The sequence below is a fragment of the Cuculus canorus genome, chromosome 7 (assembly GCF_017976375.1).
Source record: "Cuculus canorus isolate bCucCan1 chromosome 7, bCucCan1.pri, whole genome shotgun sequence".
Taxonomy (NCBI): domain Eukaryota; kingdom Metazoa; phylum Chordata; class Aves; order Cuculiformes; family Cuculidae; genus Cuculus; species Cuculus canorus.
Genome location: NC_071407.1, coordinates 4,392,186 through 4,416,128, shown reverse-complemented (window position 1 = coordinate 4,416,128; position 23,943 = coordinate 4,392,186). Strand labels below are relative to the sequence as shown.

The 23,943-nt window shown below is 36.9% G+C and overlaps 1 protein-coding gene across 4 annotated transcripts in view; it reads left to right on the top strand.

Moving 5' to 3' along the window:
* The window catches only part of ATRNL1 (attractin like 1), a 511,034-nt gene that overhangs the window by 202,097 nt on the left and 284,994 nt on the right, over positions 1–23,943 (top strand). For all 4 annotated transcript variants that reach the window (XM_054070985.1, XM_009570598.2, XM_054070987.1 and 1 more), the window contains exons 22-24: positions 4,951–5,045; positions 6,200–6,278; positions 7,507–7,664. In XM_054070985.1, coding sequence (XP_053926960.1) covers positions 4,951–5,045; positions 6,200–6,278; positions 7,507–7,664 — 332 coding nt within the window. The remainder of the gene's footprint in view (positions 1–4,950; positions 5,046–6,199; positions 6,279–7,506; positions 7,665–23,943) is intronic.

Below are 23,943 nucleotides of genomic sequence, written 5' to 3'. Positions count from 1 at the left end.
AGCTACAAGATGTTTTCCTAGTGAGAGCTCTGGAGGCCACACCACAGCAACGTGGGAGCTGATGTTTGTGCTGAACTCGGTAGTAGCCGTGCTTAGGATGTCCTGAGCTGACTCCTGGAGAAGCTTCCGCTCTAAAAGACTCAGCTTGTGGATTCAAAGTATTGTGTGTGGAATTAGGATCTGAGCTGTGCGCTCAGAGTTTGTGTAGGAGGTTCCAATATCTTCAAGAACTGTTCCTGTGAAACTTTAGACATAAAAGTTGAGGGAGTTCATAAATTCTATTCTAGTGTGTGGCTGTTTAAATTCTGTCTGTCTGGAACTTGAGTCACCTCTATCTTCTATCAGCTTTGAGATGAAGGGCTCGGCTGTGTGTCGGAGCCAACGACACGTGAGATATTTTAGTCATTTGTACCATCACGAAGTAGGAAGGGATCATTGCTGTTGTAATGTCATAGAGGTTCTGCCTCTTTCTCTGTCCACCAGCACAGGGAAACTCTGAACATCAGGTTTTGAAAAACACATTCATTTCAAAGATATTAAGTAGGAAAATGTAAACATGGAGGATATTGATGCCATAAAAAAAATAAAATGCTGGATATTAAAATTTTACTGAAACAATTGAAAACGAAGATGAAACTGTCTTCTGCATATTTCCAAAAGACTGGGGATATGCAGAAGAGCAAGTAATTGTTAAATAAATGGTGTGTTTCAGGTAAATTATGTTTCAGTTTACTTTTTTTAAAGATGAAAGAATGCAACACTCATTCTGTAACATCATTAACATTTTTTCCATAGTTAAGAGTCTGTGCAGTGCTCAAGATGGTTAAGTACCCGGTCTCCTTGGGAAATAATTATACCTAATTGACACTCTGAGAATATAAAATGTTTTGAGAATTAAGTTTAGATTGAGGGAATATGATTTGGAAAAACATGGGATTCATATTCTAGATTTTGAAATTCTTGCAGAAAAATTAAAATCACCAAAATGAACCAGAGTGCATCAGTGGTGATTCTGAAGAGTCAGCATTTTCTTCTCTAATTCCCTGAAATAATTCTATAAGTTTGTGTATTTAATTTTTAGATGCTTCCATTGATAATAATTTGAGTTCTGCTTCGTAATAGTTTAGTGAAGATCTTCTCTTCCCATATTGTAGGACTAGGTTGGCTTAGGTTGAAGTCCTTTGGCACGTTTGAAGAATCCCGGGGCAAGTTGCATGTATCGATCACCAGAACTCTTCTTGAATGACATAAGCAGTGGTGTTCAAGGCTCTTTGGGTACTACAGAAGACATAAGAGAAGGGCTGCTGTGTGGGATATATAATTATCTTCAATACTATTAATGGAGTGATTACTAATTACTAATGCCATAAAATACTTTGGGATATCTTGAGCATGAAAGGTACTATATGTAACCAACTGTTGCTGTTTTACACGATTTACTGTTTCAACTGCATGTTAGGTAAAAATGCGGTAACGAAAGTAGAAATATTTTTCAGATTTGGTTCAGACTGTAAAGGTAAGAAAAATAATATAGTTTATCAGTGTAAGGACTTTTTCTGCATCCCTTGAGAAACAATTTCCTGTTTTCCTGGCTTTTAGCAAGTAAAACAGAAGTTAAAAACCATGAAAGCAAACAAAACAACAGCAACAGTAAACCTCATTAAAAAAATCATTCATATTGTTTTGAGAGTAAATAACTTTGAATTTTTTTAAAGTTGTGTGCAGAAAAGCTGTTCATTCATATATGGACAAGTGTCTTGTGTCTATTCCCAATTTTGCCTTATGATGAGATCTTAAGTATATACCACTGCTGGTCTTTGGCTGATACTCTGCGTCTCTTGAGAAGACACAATCCAAGCTTGAAGGAAGACTATGGCATTTTAAAATGGGAATTTTCTCTATATTGTGAGCAAATCAACAGTATCTTGTCCAGAAAGCCTGTCTACACTGTTTCTTGCATCTTGTACCCTTTGCAGTGGCCAGAGTTTCTGGAGGACTGTGTGCTGTGATGTGTCCACCATACCATCCACCACAATAACTGGATTTGCAAAGATGCTAAAGCATTCACTTGTATTTTGTGGGACCCCAAGTTGACCAGAGCAGGAGATGATTATAAACTGGAGAAGGGCAGATTTAGACTAGACATAATGAAGAATTGATCTTCACTTATAGCGTGGTGAGACACTGGCCCAGGTTGTGCAGTGGAGCTGTGTCTGCCCCATCCCTGGAGGTGTTCAAGGCCAGGTTGGATGGGGCTTGGTCAGCCTGATCCAGTGGGAGGTGTCCCTGCCCATGCAGGGGGTGGAACTAGATGGGTTTGAAGGTCCCTTCCAACCCAAACTATTCTGATTCTATGGTGTAGCCCATCTATACGTTATTCGTAGCCTTTTGGCTCTGCTAATGATTATGAGAGATCTGTTTAATAGCGGTCAATCTCTACTTGCCATCTTCTGTCCCACTGCCTTTAAATATGTTCTGGTGCAATGGTAATCTTACCGTTAAATATGTAGAAATGGCACATAATTACTAATAGAGTCAATGAGATCTTACTAATTGGATTTGCGTAGTTATAGAAGTGTAGGACAGTATTAATAAATAAATGAGCTTTTAATTTATACTTAATTTTTATATTTATACATCTTTTGCCTTTATGAGCTTGGAAATACTTGAGCAAAACTCATTATCTAAGATACCTAGATCAACTTACCCTTATTTGAATAATGGAACTGTGGTGGCTAATAATAAAGTGGACTTTTCAGCTTCTAAAGTCATGGTAATTCTTTTTATGTAACTCCTCTATTTTCTAATTTTCTCTCCACACTCATTGTTTAAAAATAAAATAACAAAGCTCCCATTTTCTTTAACTGATAAGACAATACAGTGGACTATATTCATGCTTCATTGACCAGTAAGCTTTTTTCCCCTCCTTCTGTGTTAATCTTCCTATGGGATACAACAGAGTGTATTTTTTCGGTTGATGTGTTGCTACGGAAAAAGTGATTGTCAGCAGTAAGCGAGCTATTGAGTGCCACAAAAGGCTGACACAGCCTTTTCCTGCTTTGACTTAATCTCTCACTCTCTTTGTGTTTACTGATTCTGTTTTTATGATCTCCTATTTTTCATTTGTAACACACTGCTGGTGTGGTGTTGGTGACTTGTATGGAATACCGTCAAGAGAAGGATCAAAATAGGGCTTCAAAGTTATTCACAAGGATGTAGCATCAAAGACGACTTGCATCTAACCATATTTTAAGGTGGAAAAAATAGTAATCTGAATCATGTACACTTACAAGTCGCCTCCGTGTTGGCTATGACAGAGGAAAAAACAGAATCTTTGGATCCCTCCATAACCGTAGTGATCAAATGATTCTGTTAGATCTGAAGATATCTGCCCCCCTTACAGAGCATTCAAGATCCATCCATATCTGGTTTACAACTGACTGCTGCACAAGAATTATTAGTCTGCTGGCACGATTTACATTTCTAAGGGTTCTGCTGGTGCTCGACTATTGAAGCATAGAACCATAGAATCATTAAGGTTCTGCTGGTGATCGACTATTGAAGCATAGAACCATAGAATCATTAAGGTTGGAAAAGACCTCCAAGATCACGAAGTCAAACCATCAGCCCAGCTCCATTGTGCTTCCTGAATCATGTCCGAAAGTACCCTGTCTTTATGCTTTTTGAGCACCTCCAGGACAGAGACTCTACTGCCTCTCTGGGCATCCTGTTCCAGTTCTTCACCAGTCTTACCTGACTGCACCGAACATTGCCTGCTGAGATTCTACGTGGTATCTTCTATGAACTGCATCTGCAGTTATCTCTGTTGACTGGGTCTTTTTCTTACATTATGTAGGTGGTGGAAATCTGTGACAAATCCACCCTTGCTCCTTCCTCCTTCCTCCTGCAGAAAAGTTCCTTTTCATTCTTTCCTGGTTCTATGATTCAACTAAGGGTTAATGTCATTCCTTCACCTTCTGAAACACAATGACATAGCTCAAAATGTCTTTGAACTTGTCCCAAGCATTTTATACTCCTTCCAGGAAGGGTTAAGCATGGTGTGGGTCATCCGAGGATGGCCCTTTCTCCCTTCTGCACCTTCGCCAACTTTAGCTGGCTGTCAGGGCACTGCTGCGTGTGCAGTGATGGAGATGGCATCAGTTCCTGATGGCATCAGTAGGAACTGCCTGGTGAACTCCATTCCTTCCACAGGTGGAAAGAAGACTGTGTAGAACAAATGTCCTTTGGAGTGAAATATAATCTTTTTGAGTCAATTCTAAACTGCCACTTGTTTCTCTTGTATGAGAAGCTTTTATCACTTGCCACTCAAAAATCGCTTAGAATTCTGGCAGTTTAGAAAGGATGTGCTTGGTGGTCACACTATTTCTGTTCAAAAATCCCACTACATAATTGTACTGTAGATACAACTTTTCTTCCAAAACTTTAAACCTAATAATTCTCAAATGTGCTATGGTAACGTAGCTATGTAAACCATTTATAAAACACATTAAGGCATATGACTGTAAAACTAAAATATTTAAATGCATTTTGAACAGAATGTTTGAATAATTATTTCAGAGTAAAATTAGGGAACTGGTAACGTTAGCAATACTTGATATTGTATGTTGACATAATTACTTAACAAAGAATGACTATTTCAAGTTATGTATGATAGCTGATCTTACTCCATGGTAGAATCTGTTTCTTAATTTAGTTATTTTTCTTCATTTTGTTTGTTAGTGCTTCACTTCATTTTGTTTTCTGTTGTTGCTTCAAGATCTTATAGCGCAAATACTTTAGAGTAAATGTATGTGAATTATTCTGACTTGTAGATTACTCCATTTGTTTATAGTAGAAGTGAATGGGAAGTTTTTGGATGCTTGCAAAGCATTTTATTAATATAGTATGCCCTTGAATCTGTTTTATTTTTACATTCTGTTTTGTCCACAGACAGCCTTTTGATTGATTACCAGTTTACCTTTAGCTTATTACAAGAAGACGATCGCCATCACACTGCCATAAACTTTATAGCAAATCCAGAACAGGTAAGAAAATGTTATTAAGTTTAGACAAGGTTTGGAGAGTCATGGTTAAGTTTTCCATTGCATTTGTCCATGATTAAACGTTTGCCAAGTGCCTGTAAGGATTTCATTGCAATCAATTTCACTGGGTATTTTCTTGAATAGTGAGATAGTTCAAATCTTTTCAGAAACTGGAAAGTCATAGAATCCTAGAATCACCAGGTTGGAAAAGACCTCTGAGATCACCGAGTCCAACCATTCCTACCTGCCACTAAACCATATCCCTGAGCATCTCATCTACCCGTCTTTTGAGCACCTCCAGGGATGGGGACTCCACCCCCTCCCTGGGCAGCCTCTGACAGTGCCCGATGACCCTTTTGGTGAAAAATTTTTTTCTGATGTCCAGTCTGACCCTCCCCTGGTGGAGCTTGAGGCCATTCCCCCTTGTCCTGTCCTCTGTCACTTGAGAGAAGAGCCCAGCTCCCTCCTCTCCACAACCTCCTTTCAGGTAGTTGTAGAGAGCAATAAGGTCTCCCCTCAGCCTCCTCTTCTCAAGACTTGTTCTCCAGCCCCTTCCCCAGCCTTATTGCTTTTCTCTGGACACGCTCCAGAGCCTCAACATCCTTCTTGTGATGAAGGGCCAGAACTGTGCACAGGATTCGAGGTGTGGTCTCACCAGTGTGTTCGTTGAGGGGACTTTACTAACTGGTAGATCTACTTCAGCTCAACTCATACTCCAAAATATTGTCTGTTGGTTTATTTTATTGCTGATCCCATGGGTAACAAGTTTTAGTATCTTCCTGTGACGAATTAAAGGAGTATGCCTTCCAGTTAAGAAATTCTTATTAGCACATGAGAAAATTCATTTTTGAATGGTAATTAAAATATAGCCATTTGTCATGTATTTTTTCTTCAGTTTTGTAAAGAAAAATATTTCATTATCTTTATTACAATCTGAAAAGATAACTGGTGTAGTTTTACGCTTACTTGTACCATGTGCTTACTGAAGCAAAAGAGAGGCTTCCCGTTAGCTCTGAATTATTACCATTTCTCTTTATGCTGAAAATGAAAAATGGAAGGTGATGAAAAGACTATATTCACTTATGTGCAAGAGAGCTATATTCGATACATTCTGATGCATGTTGCTAACTTCAGTATATTTTCTTTTTTTAATCCAGTCAAATAAAAATTTGGATATATCAATTAATGCATCAAACAACTTCAACCTCAATATTACATGGTCTGTTGGCTCTACAGGTGAGGGTGAATTTTTTGTGTAATGACATTTTCTCATATGATTTCATGATCCTTTAAGCTATTTTAACCTGATTGTGTCTTTGTTACTAATTTTGATAATAAAACTTTACCGAATGTGTTATTTTGCCATTCACATTATGCCATTATTAATTATATTATTTAAACCTCAGATGATAATTTGCAATCTGAACAAAGCTTCATTAATATGTTAACTTTCTCTCCTATTCAATTAAAATTACTTTGGTGGGAAAAGCTTGTAGTCTATTTAAATTTTTAAAACGACAGTGTTATGAAACGCTGTGATTTTAATTAAGATAAATTGCTTCCTTAACTGCTGCAGAGACTGAGATTTTAATTTCTTTGTTTCAGTGTTCAAGCTAAAAATTTAATTATTAACCTTAACATTGATATCAAACAATAAAGTTCTTCTGTGTATGCTGATAAAAGGAGCTGCTTATCTATTTTTCTCCAACTTTGAACCCCATTACTCTTCTTTGTTTTAATAAGAAGGAAGAAAAGCTTTAGTTAGACAGTTTCTCTGAATTGGTTCTATTGACTTTCTGAAAACGCATCCAAGGAGAAGCATGATGCCTAAATTGAAATTGTACTGAAATAAAACAGAAAAAAAATATTTTTAGAGAAGGTTCCGAGTTGTCTCACTTAAATTCATTAATTTTTTCATCAATGTAATTCTGAAGTATTTTAATATCCCATAGTTAATAAATTCTAATTGTTCCTTTAACAGCACAGTCACCTCTATATTGGCAAAAAAAACAATACATGTTTATTAGTAGGTACGTTATAAACACTTTAATGAACAACTAGAACTCTACAGCAGCAATGTGAGATCTAGACAAATTCACTTTCATGCTTTCTTAACCTATGAGTTTTTATTGAAATGGAATGTAAATTGCTAGAGGAAAGCATGTTGCCTGTTTAGCTGACCATAACAACTTCATTCTAAAATTCGTGTAGCTTCTATCCATTTTCTGATTAATCCATAATCTTTTGAAACCGGAGTAAGAGTTTCTGTGAATTCTCTGTATGCGTATGAAATACAGCTGATGCGCTGTGTTAACCATCAGAAAGGGTTATTAAACTTACAGAGTGAAGATGCCAAAAGTAATTAAAAAATTCAAGTTTCTTGTGCAAATTTGCTTTGGCACCTTTAATGATGATTGATATTTACCATTAACTCTGTATATCCTACATACGTTTTTTTCTGTAGCTGGAACAATATCTGGAGAAGAGATTCCTGTTGTTTCTAAGGCTAATATTAAGGAATACAGAGATAGCTTTTCCTGTGAAAAATTTAACTTTCGGAGCAACCCAAACATCACTTTCTACGTCTATGTCAGCAATTTCTCCTGGCCAATCAAAATACAGGTTAGTATGACTCTTTTGTGCTTGTAATGACGTTCACGGGTTAGCTTTATGTTGAATTTCATGTCTTCACTCATACAGAAAATAAACAAATAGTATTATTTGCATGTTGTATTTTCTCTGCATGTTATGCTGCTTGTGCTTTCAGTAGTGAATCAGACTTCAGACACAGTTTTAAATCTAAAGTTAGAATTATTGAACATAAATATTTATTTTTAATATCTCTTATACATTGAGATGTATACATAAAAGAGGGCGTGCGAATATGTGTGCAAGTACCTAGACATTTGTGTGTAATCTTTCATTAATCATTAGCTTTCTTAGCCTCTGATCTTCTTGAAGGTTGAATGCCTGTATCATATTTCAATTCGCGTATTACAAACTTCGGTTAACACTAAGTGAATTTGGTTAGAATTTATTTTCTGCTTTGACTTCATTGGAATTGATTTCACTAAGTATTTTCTGGAATAGTGAGATACTGTGCAGTGGTAGAATTAAAAAAAAATAAAAATCGATGCAATGATGGTCAGTTCGGTTTTTTTACCCCCAGAAGTTTCAGTAATAGTTATAATTGCTGTAGCTGAATTTGTGAATACTGTGTCCTCTGCACCAATCAAGACGCGCTTTGTGTGGATGGCCAGCTGTTGACTGTAGCTTAGCTCATTATGGAATTAAATCTTAAAAATTAAATTGTTAAGATGATAATAAAGTGTCATAACTCCTAGTGATTTGCTCAGGAAACTGGAACGAGCTCAAAAGACTTGCCAATTAGCAATAATTACAAATATTCTACAGGTTTCAGTTTTAGTAGATACCTCCCCACTCCCTCCCTTTATTGTTACAAAGTGCAGAGCTTCATGTGTTTATACTATATATACACACATACATATATATGCACACATATATATTAAATTCAAGTCATCTGCAGAGGACCCTCCTGGATTAAAGCAGTTGTCATCTAAGTAAAGTGGCAGAGAAATATTATTCTTGTGTAAAGTAAAGCTGGGCTTCTCATAATCATACCTGAGTGTTAACTGCAAATACACGTCACACAGTGTCGAAGGATGAATTTGTGCAACTTATTAACATTTATGCACGCATAAGGTTAAGTGCATTCTTTTACCCTTCTTATTAAGGGTATTTTTTACACTCACCAACCTCACTTTCTGAGGATAAAACAACTCCAATTGCCATATAGCCTTCCTAAAGAAGCCCATGAAGCAATTTGAGCTTTCACTGCGTTACACGCTCCTTTCACCTTTCGGATTCAAAGGTGCCTATATCATCACTGTAGGACAAATGTTATTAAGGTGATGTATTCCTACGATGTGCAACTCTTTGTCATATTTTGGCAGATTGCAGCTCCTTCCTGTGCTGTTTCCAGTGCAGCGTGACACCGTAATGGCAACATGTTTTAATGTTTGATGAAAGAAATTCTGATTATTGATTACATCCCAATTTTTTAATCAGACTTTTTCTTATCTGCCACAGGTGCACAGATTTTTTTGTATTGATTTCTGAGGCACATTGAAATTCATCAGTCTATACAGTTCTCTTCTACAGATGATGTTGCTTGAGTATTTCATTCCTTTCCTGTCCTGCTAATCTTTCATAAAAAGCTTCTTCCATCTAGAAATAAAGTCACTCCAATTTTATGCAGTGGAAAAAGTATGCAAAGGTTCAGTTATGGAAAGTTCTTCAGGATGCTAATATTGTCCTCTGTATTTGCCTTCCTAAATCAACAGGATTATTGTTTCGCTTTCAACTTTTTTATGCTGTGATTTGTTCTTTTCCAAGGAAATATCTGAAGTTCAGATTACCCTTATAGATTTCTTATATTTGGTGCTCTAGCCGTAGATAAGATCTTCAAATGATAAATTGAGTAAGGAGCTTTTAAGAGAAAACAAGTTTAGTTTTATGTTAACTTTATGATTCTGTATATAATAGAAATCTTAAAAATATGTGAGCTTTCTTGTGACTTAGAGTAAAGAGAGAGAAGTCATTGCTCATCCCTATGCAGAGGCTGAATTTTCCAAGGCCACTACTAAATGGGCTCACTGTTAAAATATTTTTCGTCTTCTACATCTATATCTCTTAGCATAGCAGATTTTCACCTTCACGACATTCAAAGGTGGTTGACATCAGTCTATTACTGTATTGGAGAGCCTCCGTTTAAAGGATGATGACTCTTACAAAGATGATGTTACTGTTGTACTGATGAAAGGACTCTGGGAGGGTCAAGATACTGATCGTGGACTTGAGTTCTGATTTGGAATGGGGACCTCTTCTAAATGGTCTGTGAATTAATATTTGAATGGTCTAGAAATTAGTTTTCTGAATTAGCCACCTTTGCTTTTCTGTGATCATTAGAGAGAGAGCTCTGTGTTGTAGTGCAGGGCTTGGGATGTTATGGAAGCTGGCCTGTGCGTAAATGGTCTTTGACACCAAACTATGTGCACGGTAGTCCTTTCCACTAATGCAGTCACACTACATTGCTCAGATCATGCTGGTTAAAAATGCGGTGATATTTTACATCAGCTCAGTGCTCAGTTTCCTTTAATCCTGTTAAAGCTAAGGAAATTACCGTGGCTTCCGTGAGAGGCGATCTATATGTAGGAATAAGTGAGATAGCAACACGAAAGGTGGCATATGCCTTTTACCCAATACTTCTGTAGGGGACTAAATACTCACTTCAGCACATGGAGCATGTTTCAAATACAGTCTGAGTACCCATCTCCTGTATTTACATTATTCGTTGCAACTTGTCAAGAATAGATTATACAAAGAATGAGTTCCTAAAGAAACAGAAATAGTGACCTTACTTCCCTTGTAAGTGATATTTCAAGTTATGGCGTTGACATGCATTTCACCACTCTCCTTTTATGCCTGTTGTTATGGTGGCGCTGGAGCTGAGATTACTTGGATCTTTCGTTACGAAGGTTTTGCTTTTGGTGTTGGAGCTACTGCTTTTACCATTTTGTTTTCTATAGGAGAAGGAACAGCATTTCTCATTATACAAGACATTTAGTTTCATTTTCTGTCTAAGTCACATCTTTTATCTCTATTTTTGCATTCAGTCCACTTCAGGATTTTCATGACTACAAAGAAAAGTTGTACATCTCAGCGGGTGATTGTTTATTTGAATCAATGTGGCTCACAGTTGTTTCCCCAAGTACCATTACTATGCATGTTCAGCAACCTTGGAGGTTTTATCCTGTGTCTTAATAAATCCATGACAATTCTAACACAAAATATCCTCTTTTGAAATATGATTTCCTGGATTTGGAAAAAGGATACATGAAGGTTGTGTCCATACAACCATTTTATGAAGATGTGCCAGTCTGTGGTCACTCTTCACCAGCACCTACCCAGTGACCCACGTTATTTTTGTCACTGCTGAGCCTAATGACCTCAGAACACAAGTTCTTCAGCACTGCGTAGTGATTAATTACTTACCAAACATAAAAGCTAGGTAGGAATTTTTCAGTTTCAAATGAAGTCCTGTTTCCTTTCTAACACATACTCGAGGTTCCCATTAGTCAGCACACTTCTTGTGTCCAGAATGGCCATGGGCACACGGTTGGGTGCTCAGTCAGTAAGAGAGCTCTGCACCCCCCAGGGGAAAACACTGCATTTACATTTCCTGATGCTGGAAGCATTTGATTTAGCTATAAGGTCTCTTTTTCCTTGACATCAAAGGAGAAGCAGAAATGTGACATAGTTGCATAAGGGGTCGTTAGAAAGATGGTGATGTAGAACATCTTCAGCTTAAAGCTGTTTCCACAAATAGACCTGTTATTGGGTGTAGTGTGGAGTTTTTCTCAGACGCTGGCACAGGAATGTTGGATATTTTCCTGCTGAATTACTGGAAGAGTTTACACCACCTTTTTTTTTCTGTAATGCAGAATTGTCTGGGAAATAAGGATAAATACAGACCCATAAGCTTGGCTGTTCCAGGCTTTCACAGACAGCAGCAGTTTATGAATCTTTTCAGAGTAAGTCTCTATGAAGTATCTTTGTTATTAGAGGGTTCAAGCGTCCAAGTAATAGGATGTGATTTATCATCCAGACTTGCCAGGCCTATATTTGACTGAGTATCTTTGACATGCTCAGCCCTTTAAGTGTACCATATCTTCCATGTCTGTTAAACAAGACTCTGTGAGAAAATGCTGTTGTCTTAAATTTCTGAGCCGAATATACGATAAAGCCCTATAACTTGTTTCTGCTCATTTTTATTTTATTTTGAGAGTGGATGTAATTCAGCCTCTGCTGGTAATGGAATTTGAAGGCTGTAACGTTTATTGAAAAGCAGTAACTCAGGCTGTAGCCAACACCTCCAGTGATGGTCAGTGGTCCCTGAAGTAGTGAGCAGTCGTAAAGCTCAGCCTCCTGACAGCTATGCAAATATTAATAACAGCAGGAACAACATGTTCTTCAGTTTCAGGAAACTAATTTTACGGCAAGGGATTTTTGTCATTGAAGCTGGTAACAGATGTCTTTCCTTTTTTTTTTTGTCTCATCAGTTGCTCCCATATTCTGAAAGGTAGCAAGTGCCTATGAAACAAGCAAATACCTTAAACCACTGTCCTACTTACCGCCCCGGCTATCCAGTTGATGCACTCCGTCCCTAAGGACGGCAGTAACATTCCTGCTTCCGGATCAGCTGCTTTCATGCATCTATATCTCTTTGTAACTGTCAAACTTGCAAGTCTGATCTCAACTTGTGCCAGAGCAGCAAAATTTTCTCCCAGTTTTAAAGCCATATCTGTTCGACTGGCGGTTTCCTTTCCTCCCTGAAGTGTGAGTGAAAGATTCACAAGTGTCTGTGTTTTAATTGGGAGGGTCAGCTTAAGTGATAAAGTTCAACCTTGGCAGCAAAGCGTTGCCTGGCAAAATTAGGTTTGTATTTCATGGAAAAAAAAAATCATCTCTTTATTAATTTTCGATCATAGAATAATTAATCCCTTACACGTTTCCGTAGCATAGAACAATTAGTGTTACAGCAAAGTTAGAAGTGATGTTAATGTACATGCTGAATGCCTAGATGTGTTTGCAAGAAGGGATTTAATTATTCTTAAACAAGCCTACCGCAAGCTTTAGTAGCATATTGTTGGGTTCTTTTTTTTCTGCACTGTTGTTTCTGAGGAAAACTCTTTGGTGCCCCGTATTAGCTTGTATGCCAGAACAGAATAATGGATTATGTTGAGGATTTACATTTTATTTGTATGTAGCACAACAAATAATCAAAACTACTTCGTATATAAATTTTCATGATTTTTTTTTTTTTTAAAGGGGAAACCAAAGGATTTTTTTTAAAGGGGAAACCAGTGTTCTTTCAGCATCCTGGCTCCTCTTTCAGAGATTTTCCTTCCCCTGTTAATAGCCTTGCTGGTAGCAACCAAAGAAGGAGTACTATGTAAATTAAGAAGCATATCTACCTTTGCAATAAAATTTACTTTGGAGCGTAATTAATTAATTCATTTAAGCTTTTTTTTTTTTTTTTTGAGTTCTTTTTGAATTTTTAATATTCATGAATGACTTATACTGTTGTAAAAGCTCCAAGAAGTTAAACTTGTCAGTCACTGCCATTAGAAGTTACAACTCCGGCACGAACCCGATTACCAAATTTAACAAATAAAGATTGGAGCTTTTTGTGTTTTAAGACCTTTGTGGATTTTGCAAAAGTCATGACTCTGGAAGCTTTGTTTGGAAAATGTTTATTTATCCACACGTAGCTGTGCTTGTACAGAACCTTCTCCCGTCAGCGATTGCATACCTAAATCTGATCTCTATGATTTATGGTGAACGATTCAGTGTTTAAGTACCTTAATGGTTTTCGTAGTGGCTGCTGAGTAACTGCATGGAGCTGTGTGTGAAGCACTATATTTCTTGAAACACTAAACAGGTATTGATGATGAAGTGGATACATTAGCTTCCAAAATGGCTTTGATGTTTTCTAACAATAAATATAAAATCCCTCTTCAAAAGAGGTTTGAAGGTAATATACCAAGAACAAAGACCTGGGAAATCCACAAAGCCATCATTTAGTTATGATTCTGTCAGGAACGTGAAATTTTTTTTACACCAGAAAAATAAAACAGGAAAAGAAGGCATCTAGCAGTAAAAGGAGTGTTAACAATTTACAGATGATTGAGGTGTAGCCTGAAACGTGAATTTATACTTAGCTTCAGTTTTCAGTGGGGGTGTTTAAATTGATAACAGTGTAATATCAAAATTGATCATTTTTGTGAATATATGTTAATTATTGTTATCCTTAACAGAGTTTGACACAAAATGTGAGTTTAATGTGTTCCAATTAGGCACCGGGTAATATCCATCCTTGAATCTGAAGAAAGTGACATGTGAAACTGTAGGGCCAAAACACATGCAAGTTTGTTATCTGAATGTAGGAAAGAAGTGATCCGGGTAAGAACAGGTTTAGTAGGATACACTGTTTTGGAAGAGATTTTGAAGGAATGTTTTACTATTTAGGATTTTGCCAGGTGTTTTTATTACAGCATTGACTGTAGACATTTAGACAGTAAGGGAACTATCTGATGATTGTAAAGGGGAAGAATGTACATCTAAAGAAGATGTAACAGACCACACGGCTGCTTGTGATACATTTGCACTTCAATATTCTCCCAAAGTATCTCATCTAATTACCAATCTGGGCATGGCAGAGTGGGAATATTTAGTTGGTTGGACAGAAAAGTCTGGAGATTGAGATTTGTGTCTTGGATAAGATTGTATATTATATTCAATTAAAATATTTGAAAAGGTGTTTTCATTAGAGGCCCTGGCCCAGGTTGCCCAGAGCAGTGGTGGCTGCCCCTTCGCTGGAGGGGTTCCAGGCCAGGTTGGATGAGGCTTGGAGCCCCTGATCCAGTGGGAGGTGGCCCTGCCCATAGCAGGGGGTTGGAACTGGATGGGCTTTAAGGTCTCTTCCAACCCAAACCATTCTGTGATTCTATGATTGTTTCTCAACTCAATGTCAATGGAGTTTTTGCTCTGGAATTGTTTTTAGAAAAAGAAACAACCCAGAACCAAGCGAAGGAATTAAAAATTATTTTCAAATTAAAATCAGAGGGACATCAGTGTGGAGGTGAAGATTCATTTCTGTCAGTATTAAAGTCTAAAACTACATTCCATTCTGTTTTGCAACACATTAAATAATTACTAAAAATTCTGTGTCATGATTACATTATTACAGATATATCTCGTACATGTATAATTAATACAGTAGATAAATTAGTTGAACAATACAACCGTAATGTTGACTGTTGCAGTAATTATGGTTACTCTTTGTATTTCTGAGGTAATCAAATATGACACCAGAAACCTACTGGTTCTTGCCTTGGAAAACTGACTATCTGTAATATGTGTAATTGATTTTCTTGTAGTTGCAAGGCCAATTGTTTAGAGAATAAATCACAAGATTCTATAATATTCCCCAAAAGCAATTTTCCAAAATGAAAAAAAGCATTTTACAAAATGCTCGTGGTGAATCCTGAGGTATTGTTAAAACAACGAGGTATTTTGTGATGATTAGACTTTTCTTTAACAAATAATGATACAGCTGTTAAAATATTGTCTTAAAATATAGCGGAACAAGGTGACTAACCATACTGTGCCAACTTCCACACCACTCCAATAAAAGTAAACATTAGTTGCGCTAATCTCCCTGGTACATTTCTTAGAAAACCTTAGAAAAGGTTTAATATGAGACACCGGAATATCTGTAAATACTTAACATACATTTCTCAGAAAGCAGAAGCACTGCTAATAGTTCAGCTGATGATTTAAGGGAACCAAAACACCCAATTAAGAGATAATTAGTCCTCAATGACGCATAGTTTTAATTGGGATATAATTTGAGTGTCTGAGATAAGAACTCCTGTAGCTGATGTACCCATTGTATAGGGTTTTCTTTTCCAAACAGACCAAGGCACCATCTACTGGTAGCTCTATAACACAATAGAGATGTATAGATATGGTATTTGCTAATAAAAATTATCTCCTTGTGATGTTTAGCAAGTAGATATTGAGATTTTTTTTCTGTAACTTCCATTTCCCTTATCTACTTAATTAAGTAAATTGTAGTTAGAACATTTAGAGTGAAATAGAAAGTACTTGTCAAAGATAGCTTTTACTTGCTCAGGACTTTTGATTAGCTATAGGGAAATAAATCAATTATTCACCTTGGGATTTTGGGAGGGAACATATGACAGAGTATAGAAACCTGGTTTTTTAATAATAAGAAAAAAAACCCTTCAAAGATTAAGATTCTCCCCAAAGAAAATATCCATGTCTTGCTGAACCGCAGAAGCCTATAAAGGTCAGTATATACAGTAACTCCCCCACAGTCAGAATAATTTGAAAGTAAATGTTTGGCTCATAGGGAATCAGAATGGATATAAGAAGATATTGCTAGGGAATAGTTATTTTCATCTTATTTATAATGACTCTCTGTTCTAGAAACCTTACTTACCTTCCCTAACCAGGATTTTGTAGATAAATGTGAACAACATGCAGGATTTCTGTTTCTCATATTTTTATTTAAATTTGGAATTGTGTCAAATTGGACCAAATCCATGTTTTTCAACATTTCTTTATAAACAAAATGCCAATGGCCCACAATTGACTTAAAAATTCTAACTTAAGGTGCTTGTGAAGTCGGTTTCTTAGGGCATGCTACATCTGCTGAGTAGTGATGATGGTCGTGTCAACCTCTCTAACATGGTCATGGTCCTGAGACCAACAGGAATCTCAGTTTCTCGAGTTAGAGCTTTTGGGTTTCCTCAGTTCTTCTGGTTACAGACGTGTTGACTGATCAGGCTGCTCTGTCACTTGAGCTATAACATGCCTGTACAAACTGGATCCCCTCTCTAAAACCACACAAAAATGGCTCATTTGCATCGCAGGATTGTCCTTCTGCAGCAGCACATGGTCACTTGTCCCAGGAATTGAAGGCTCCAAGTCTGACCATCCCTGGAGGTGTCCAAGGCCAGGTTGGATGGCCCTTGGGCAGCCTGGTCTAGTGGGAATTGTCCCTGCCCATGGCGCGGGGGTTGGAACTGGATGATCTTTGAGGTCCCTTCCAATCTAAACTATTCTGTGATTCTAGTGAATCAGTATTTTTGATGGCACTCTAACGTGTAGGAGATAGTGCAGTGACACATGCAAGAAGTTAAACATTACATGTGCTACTTTAAGGCAATCCTTGAGAATGGCAAATAGTTGCATTACATTGATCTTTGGGACCTCTTCTAAGGTACTTTTGTTGTGATGAGATATTTCAGGTAGAGTTGTGTTTCTGGCAAAGCTAGATATTAATCTTCTAACCATATGGCCAATATATTAATTTCTGTGATGAAATAAGAAAATGAAAATATTAGTCAGTGAGACTCCAGGACTTTCAAATCCAGAGCCTTTCGGTGGTTCCTCATGGATTAACTAGTGCATATATGGCTTGAGCTGAGCTAACCGATGTGAGGAAATCAAAGTCCACAAATGTCATTCCTGAGGAACACAGAAAGAATAGCACAGGGTTGGGTGGGATCTCAACTCTTTTATTTAGCAAGAAGACCAGCTGAGATCAGAAACTTGACGGTTGGGCAGATATTGGGGAGCTACTGTGTTCTACTGTTAGATTATGGTGTGATTGCTCACTTCTTTATACTTTGCAGATGCGAAAGCTGTGATTCTGTTTGTTTTCATGATGAAACGCTGATAGGTAATTTTTATTTTGAAAAGCTTTAAGGACCTTTAAATTGTGATAATGATGTAATTTTAAAAATCGCTTGAATTCTATATTACCACAAAGATAACTACATGTATTTTGAAGACTTTTGCTTGGTCTGTATTAGACAAACACACTCTGTGCCTTCAGGGAGGCAATACTAACAGCTGTTGGACACAGATAGCCGGATAAGTGTATTAAACAAGAGAGCGGAGAGCTTGCAGTTCATTTGCTTTTTTAAAAATGTGGATTTAAGTACATTAGTTACTTGTCATTACTTTTTCATGTAAGCACTTGATTTCATTGCTACCTTGATGTTACATCTCATAGATGATAAATCCAGAAGAGGCTGCTGTGATCATATAATCTGAAATGAGACATAAACTAAAGCATTGGCTTTCACAAATTAATTGCTGTTTGAACTAGACCATATATTTAAAATAAAAATTAAAAAAAAAAAAAAATCCAGTCTTGGCTTAAGCAAGAGAGGGGCAGATTTAGACTAGACATAAGGAAGAATTTCTCCACAATGAGAGTGGTGAGACACTGGCCCAGGTTGCCCAGGGAAGCTGTGGCTGCCCCATCCCTGGAGGGGTTCAAGGCCAGGTTGGATGGGGCTTGGAGCCCCTGATCCAGTGGGAGGTGTCCCTGCCCATGGCAGGGGGTGGGACTGGATGATCTTTAAGGTCCCTTCCAACCCTAATTATTCTATGATTTCTTGAAATTGGAGACACACTAGACTCCTAGTAAATAGTTCCGAACATTAACTATTGCCGCTGTTTAAAAACATGTCATTCGTGGTAAATGTGGCTTTCCACGGGCTAGCCTTGAAATATAGTTTTATGCTAGAAAGAAGAACTTCCTCCTACAGAGGATGTGCTGTTGTTGTAAATACCATTTACTCCATTGCCTTTTCTTCAGCTTTTCTGCAGTCTTGCTGTCTTTCTTGTGGCTTTTCTCTGCACCCTCCGGTATTTCAGTATCCCTTGGGAACTGGATGTGCTTTTCCAAGCGTGATTCCATCTGTTTCAGATACAGTGTTAATGATGTTCTTGAGGTGGCAGATAAAGGGTACTTTCCAATCGCTCCCCCACGGGCCATGCTATGCTGCTGAAGGAATCAGAGCAACCTTAGCACCACCTTTCCTGCTCTTTTTTCTTGGGACTCCAATCCACCCTTTTCACTACTTCAGTATTTTCCTCTATATATCCAGGTTTACCACAGCGCTTTCATCACAGCACTGGGAGTTTAATGATTATCTACCATAAGTCCAAATGTTTTTCAGTGTTGCTGAGTCCAGAGTAGCGTCTGTGACAATGATCTTCATTCTTTGATTCTGCATTTATAGTATCAAAGGCAATTTTTATTACTTCTACCTTCCCCTGATTCTCCTGTACAAATGACTTGGTAAAAGCGACTTATTATTTTCACATTCTTCCCTCAGCCAAATAAAAATATGTTTATAATATTCTTTTCCTGCCAGTTATTGACGAAAGCTTTAAATAACACTGGAAAACAAAGATCCAAGAATCTTACCGTGCCTTGCATTAGAAACACATCTGTACAAATGTGAATCTTTATTTGCAATTACATTTCCCATTAGTTAAAGTTTAATACGTACAGTGTTGAATTTGTATTATTCTAGTTTCTTGAAGCTGTGCTTTTGTCAGAGGATTAATACAATCTCTTTGTATTTATAAACAGGAAAAACTTCTATGAGGAGCAGAAGCTGTGTTAGTTGTTTTGTATTACTATGGATGTTGTTGGGAAAGGGTTAGGAGGCAACTATGTTGGCATGAATTGGAGAGTAGTGATCTCCTGTGGAAACACATAAGTATTGCTGATTATAGAATACTTATTTTGAACACATAGATTCTTGAAGTTGATAAAATGAATTTTTAGACCAATATGCTCTACAAAATTTACTGTTCTGTTCCTACTTTATTTATTTGACTTGAATTTTATTTGTAGTGTTGACCTTTCATTCCGTTACCCCTTGATGAACATACCTTACAAAAGAAGATTCATAAAACTGGGTGAATCTTCTGCCTTTCTTTTCTGTCCTATTCCTTCTCATTCTATGATGTTCTCATTTTACTTTCTTGTCTTTTCCTTTTATTACTATTCTTTACTGTGACAAGAAAAATACACAATACTGACATCGTTACAGATTGCAGTCTTGTTAAAATTGCCGTATTAACTAGCAGTCCAGGTAGCGAAAAACTATTCAAGCTGTCAGATATTTTCAAATGAGTGAAATAAAAGCTGTTTGTATGTATATAGAATCATCATTACTCCTTTGTCTCGTTATACCATCTTTGTGCAGACTTTGAATTGCTTTCATTTAAGGTCATTTTATTTTAGTTTTAGTCCCAGTAGTAGAGAGTAATTCTGAGAAATTCTTTGCTGTCTATGTAGAAGAGTTTTACAGAAATCACTGTTTTTCTCTCGTTATAAAGGGTTTTTTTTATTAATTATTTCTAATGGAAGTGTTTCATATTGGGTTTCTTCATCAATTTAGTATAGAAATAGCACAAGATTCATTTGCTGTGGATACAGAAGTTATGAATCTGGGAAACACAGAATAGTTTATTTTGGAAGAACCTCTGAAAGTCTCTGGTCCAAGCCCCTGCTCGGCGCAAGACCAACTTCAAAGTTAGATCTGATTGCTCAGATCCTTGTCCAGTCAGTTTTTTTTCCTTGCATCTCACACTGCAGTTTGTGTCCATCGTATCTGATCCTCTTTCCGTGCACCCCTGAGAACAGCCTGACTCTGTTTTCTCTGCAATCCACCCATCAGGTTATTGGAGAGAACAGTAGGATCCTTTCTTTGCCTTCTCCTTAAGACGCTCAAAGACCTCTTACTCTGTAGTATGATGTGAGCTCTATGAATTTACAAAAGACATCAAGATTAATCCTAGGAATTCAGTGCAATTCACTGCCTTCTCCTTGAAAGTCCCTCCAGCTCCAGGGACTTTAAAATAAAGGAAGTGGTTAGAATTCTTCAGAGCATTATTTAAAATAATTAGTTCTAATATAAATACAGCATAGTTTATTTTGATATTTACTGAGCTGTTAGGCCTTTTGCACTTCATCTTTGTCTCTGCCCCATCAAATGGTACAAATGGTACTTAAATGGCACCTGGATATTCTCCTAAGACAGAATGAGATGTGGCTTCTAGAGGCACTAATTCTGATCATCATAATAACAAAATGTGTGAGCAATATTTTTTGAGAAAAGCATAATTTTAAATTGTATTCCGTCAAATCTAATATTTCCCTTTTGGAGTTGTTTGTTTGGAGTGGCTTCTTTCTAGGCTGTTAAGTTGCTTGTTGTACCTGCATGGGTGAGTTAACATGTAGTACTAGAAAGTGATATGATCAGAGATGAATTAACATGTAATGCTATGGAGTGATGTGATCAGATATTTTCTCTCCAAAAACCACCTGAGAAACATCTGTCTCTTACCACGGAGGGGACTTTCTACTATTTGCAGTTGCAAGCGACATCCATTGCACAGAGCATAACATATGAAGTGCCTTTCCAGTTAAAGCTTTGTTTCCAACCAGTATCTTTCCTGTGTAACATAATCATCACCTGCATTAAACTCTGGTTTGCTTTTTTCCTCCCCTTTCTGGTGTACGATTATTTAAATCTATTTTCTTGTGTTGAGAATTTAACAGTGTTTGCGTGGACACAGTGGAGATTGGAAAGAAAAAAGGGTGAACTATATCTCTTCAGTAGCAGCAAGGATGAAAAAGGGGCAATGATGTAAAGCAGCACTGAAACTAAAATATAAGGGGTGGAAGCTTTACGGGTTTTTTTGTTACACTTTGCAGAGTTGGTGGTGAGATGTCAGTAGAGAAAGTGTTCATAACATGCATTCAAAATGTTTTAAAGTGTTTTTGGGCTTTCTCATTGGGGATCTATTCTTGCATCACTCATGAACACGAATGTGGTATAAGTAGGTCACTGTGTCACTGTCAAAGTGAAGGCATTCAGTGGCGTTCTTTGAAGTGCTCATGTCATCTCTTCAGTGAGAATATAACAAAAGACGTGTGTTCTGACCTATGTAACAGGTGTATTAGCACTCTTGTGGTTATGTCCCATGTGCAACAGTAAGAATAGATTTTTCCCTTGCTGTTGCCTTCTCTTTATGCATTAGAAAAGGCACAAAGCTATTTAATTCACCCCATGCCTGTATTAACTCCTGGAAGCTGATACTGCTTTTTTTTTTGGGTAAAATTATTACACTGATATTTTTTCCCCCCGAACTAATAGCACTTCATTTATATTCTATCAGCATTAACCACAGAAGTTGATTTGTTTTGAAAATCCTTTTTTAAAGTGTATTCATCTGTGGTAAGACTGGTGGTGGTAAAAAAATCAATTGCAGCTGTATTATTTGCAAAGTAATCAATTCACTTCTCCATTCTAACTAGAAGGGGCATCCCGAGGACCTGGAAAAATTGCAGTAATCTGATAAGCTTGATCTTGAATTTATTGCATTGTAAAGACTGATACTCATCTCTTTGTGTCCACGTCCTTTGAGTTTTATTTAGAGTTCACATAAATAAGGACTACTTGAAAACATCTTGAACATGGGTATAATCACCCTATTCTTAGAATCCTCTGTCTTATTTGGTCTTATTTGGCTCTTCTTATGAACTAGACATATTTAAATGATGTCTTCAACTTCTATGTTACCTGAAGAGCGTCTCAAATTATGTGTTAAACTTTATAAGGGAAACATATTAACTTTTCAGTATTTCATGCATATTAAGCTTTATTCTATCCAAGATTTGATGCCACTATTGATCTTTTCATTGAAATAAATTTTACTTATTTTTACTAACTGCTGATATATGTAATAATTTACAAAAAGTGAATGGCTATGAGTTTTACATGCTGGGCTCAAAGTCCTGCAAATATACATAGAAGTGAAAATTGACTTCTGACATATGAGTAACATAGATTTAGGGCCAGCTAGAACCTTACCCATTGTCAGGATTATGTTACCTGACTTCGCAAGCAAACATTTTCATAAACTCATCCATTTGTTTTGAAAAGCAGATTTCCTCACCGTTTGAACTTAAAATAGTTTCATAGAGCTCCTCATTTCCACAGTTATAGTCATTCAGTTTATACATATTCAGTTTACACATGTTTGTGCAGGCATTTTCTGTGACATTAGTAGCTCTTCGTTCTTACTGGTGTTCACCTCTTTTCATGCATTTACACACAGCAATAATATTCTCTATCAACCTTTGATTCACGTGGCTACGCGAGCTCTGTTCTTTGCCTTTGATAAGATTCCTTTTCTTCTCCTCTCCTGGCCACCCAAATAGTTCTTCACCTCTGATCTGAATCCAACTTTGATCAGAGTGACAGTGCAGAGTACGGATATTAGTCTACGGATATTAGTCTACGGATATTAGTCTATCAAGACATCATTTGGCAGTTAGACAATGAAATTGCTCAGTACTGTTGTTATCGTTGCAATGTCGGTTACTCTGTTAAGATGCCTCACCTTCTGTTTATTTTTCTTTGTGCTTGGCTGGTATAGTTTGAGGAAGTTTCTTTAGTAGTGATTATTCTACGCCTGTTGTAGTAGCCAGATTTAAAAGAGCCACGACTTCTGATTTAAAAATGGAGGGGAAAAAGCATAATCATTTAACGTGCAATAATAAACGGATCTTATTGGAGGTGACAGGTTCCAATCATACTCTAATATGGTAGCATTTAATTTTTTAAAGCAATCAGTGAAAATCCGTGTGCCTGATTGCAATGTGTAGAGTCCTTATTATAGTAATACCAATGTGAATTTATGCTCCTGAATTTACTAATACTCAATCAGATCATTAAATGGAGTTTAGTCTGTGGGATGCGTTCACCCAGTTTATCATTCACAGTGATAAACTGCATGACACTGATATTAAATCATCAATTTCTATTCAGGCCCAATAAAGTGCTCTCTCCGTTAGCACGAGTACAAAGTTCCTGGGGTTGCACTCACAGCAGATGGATTGCTTTGTGTGTGAATTTTTATTTCGATGAAATACCACACTGCCTCAATTCTTGCTCATATTTTTAAATTGACTTTCATACTTAAACATAAACTTTAACCTCAGTCATTATGACAAAATCAGGCAAATTATGGAAGAAAGAATTTTTTTAATTTCAGTATTTTCAAGTCAAATTGATGAATATATAAGATACAGTAGTGACAATTTACTAACAATATGATAGCAGGTTAATTGTCTTTTCTGTCAGAAGAAACTTAATGGTAAGTGGTACATCATTGCAATAAAGTTTCTAGAGTTTGTAGAAGAAAAAAAATCTGTTTTTATTAATGACACATAACATTAATAAGGTTTCTAAGGCTTTTTAAACTTACAATGTAGCAAAAGCAAGTTGTTGTTAAAATGATCATGCAAAGTAATATACTTTTAAAGATCTGTTGCCAAGCTGACCCTTCTTGTGGTAATATTGTTCAAACAGTAGCTCAGGTTACAAAGGGAACAAAATGGAAGTGAATA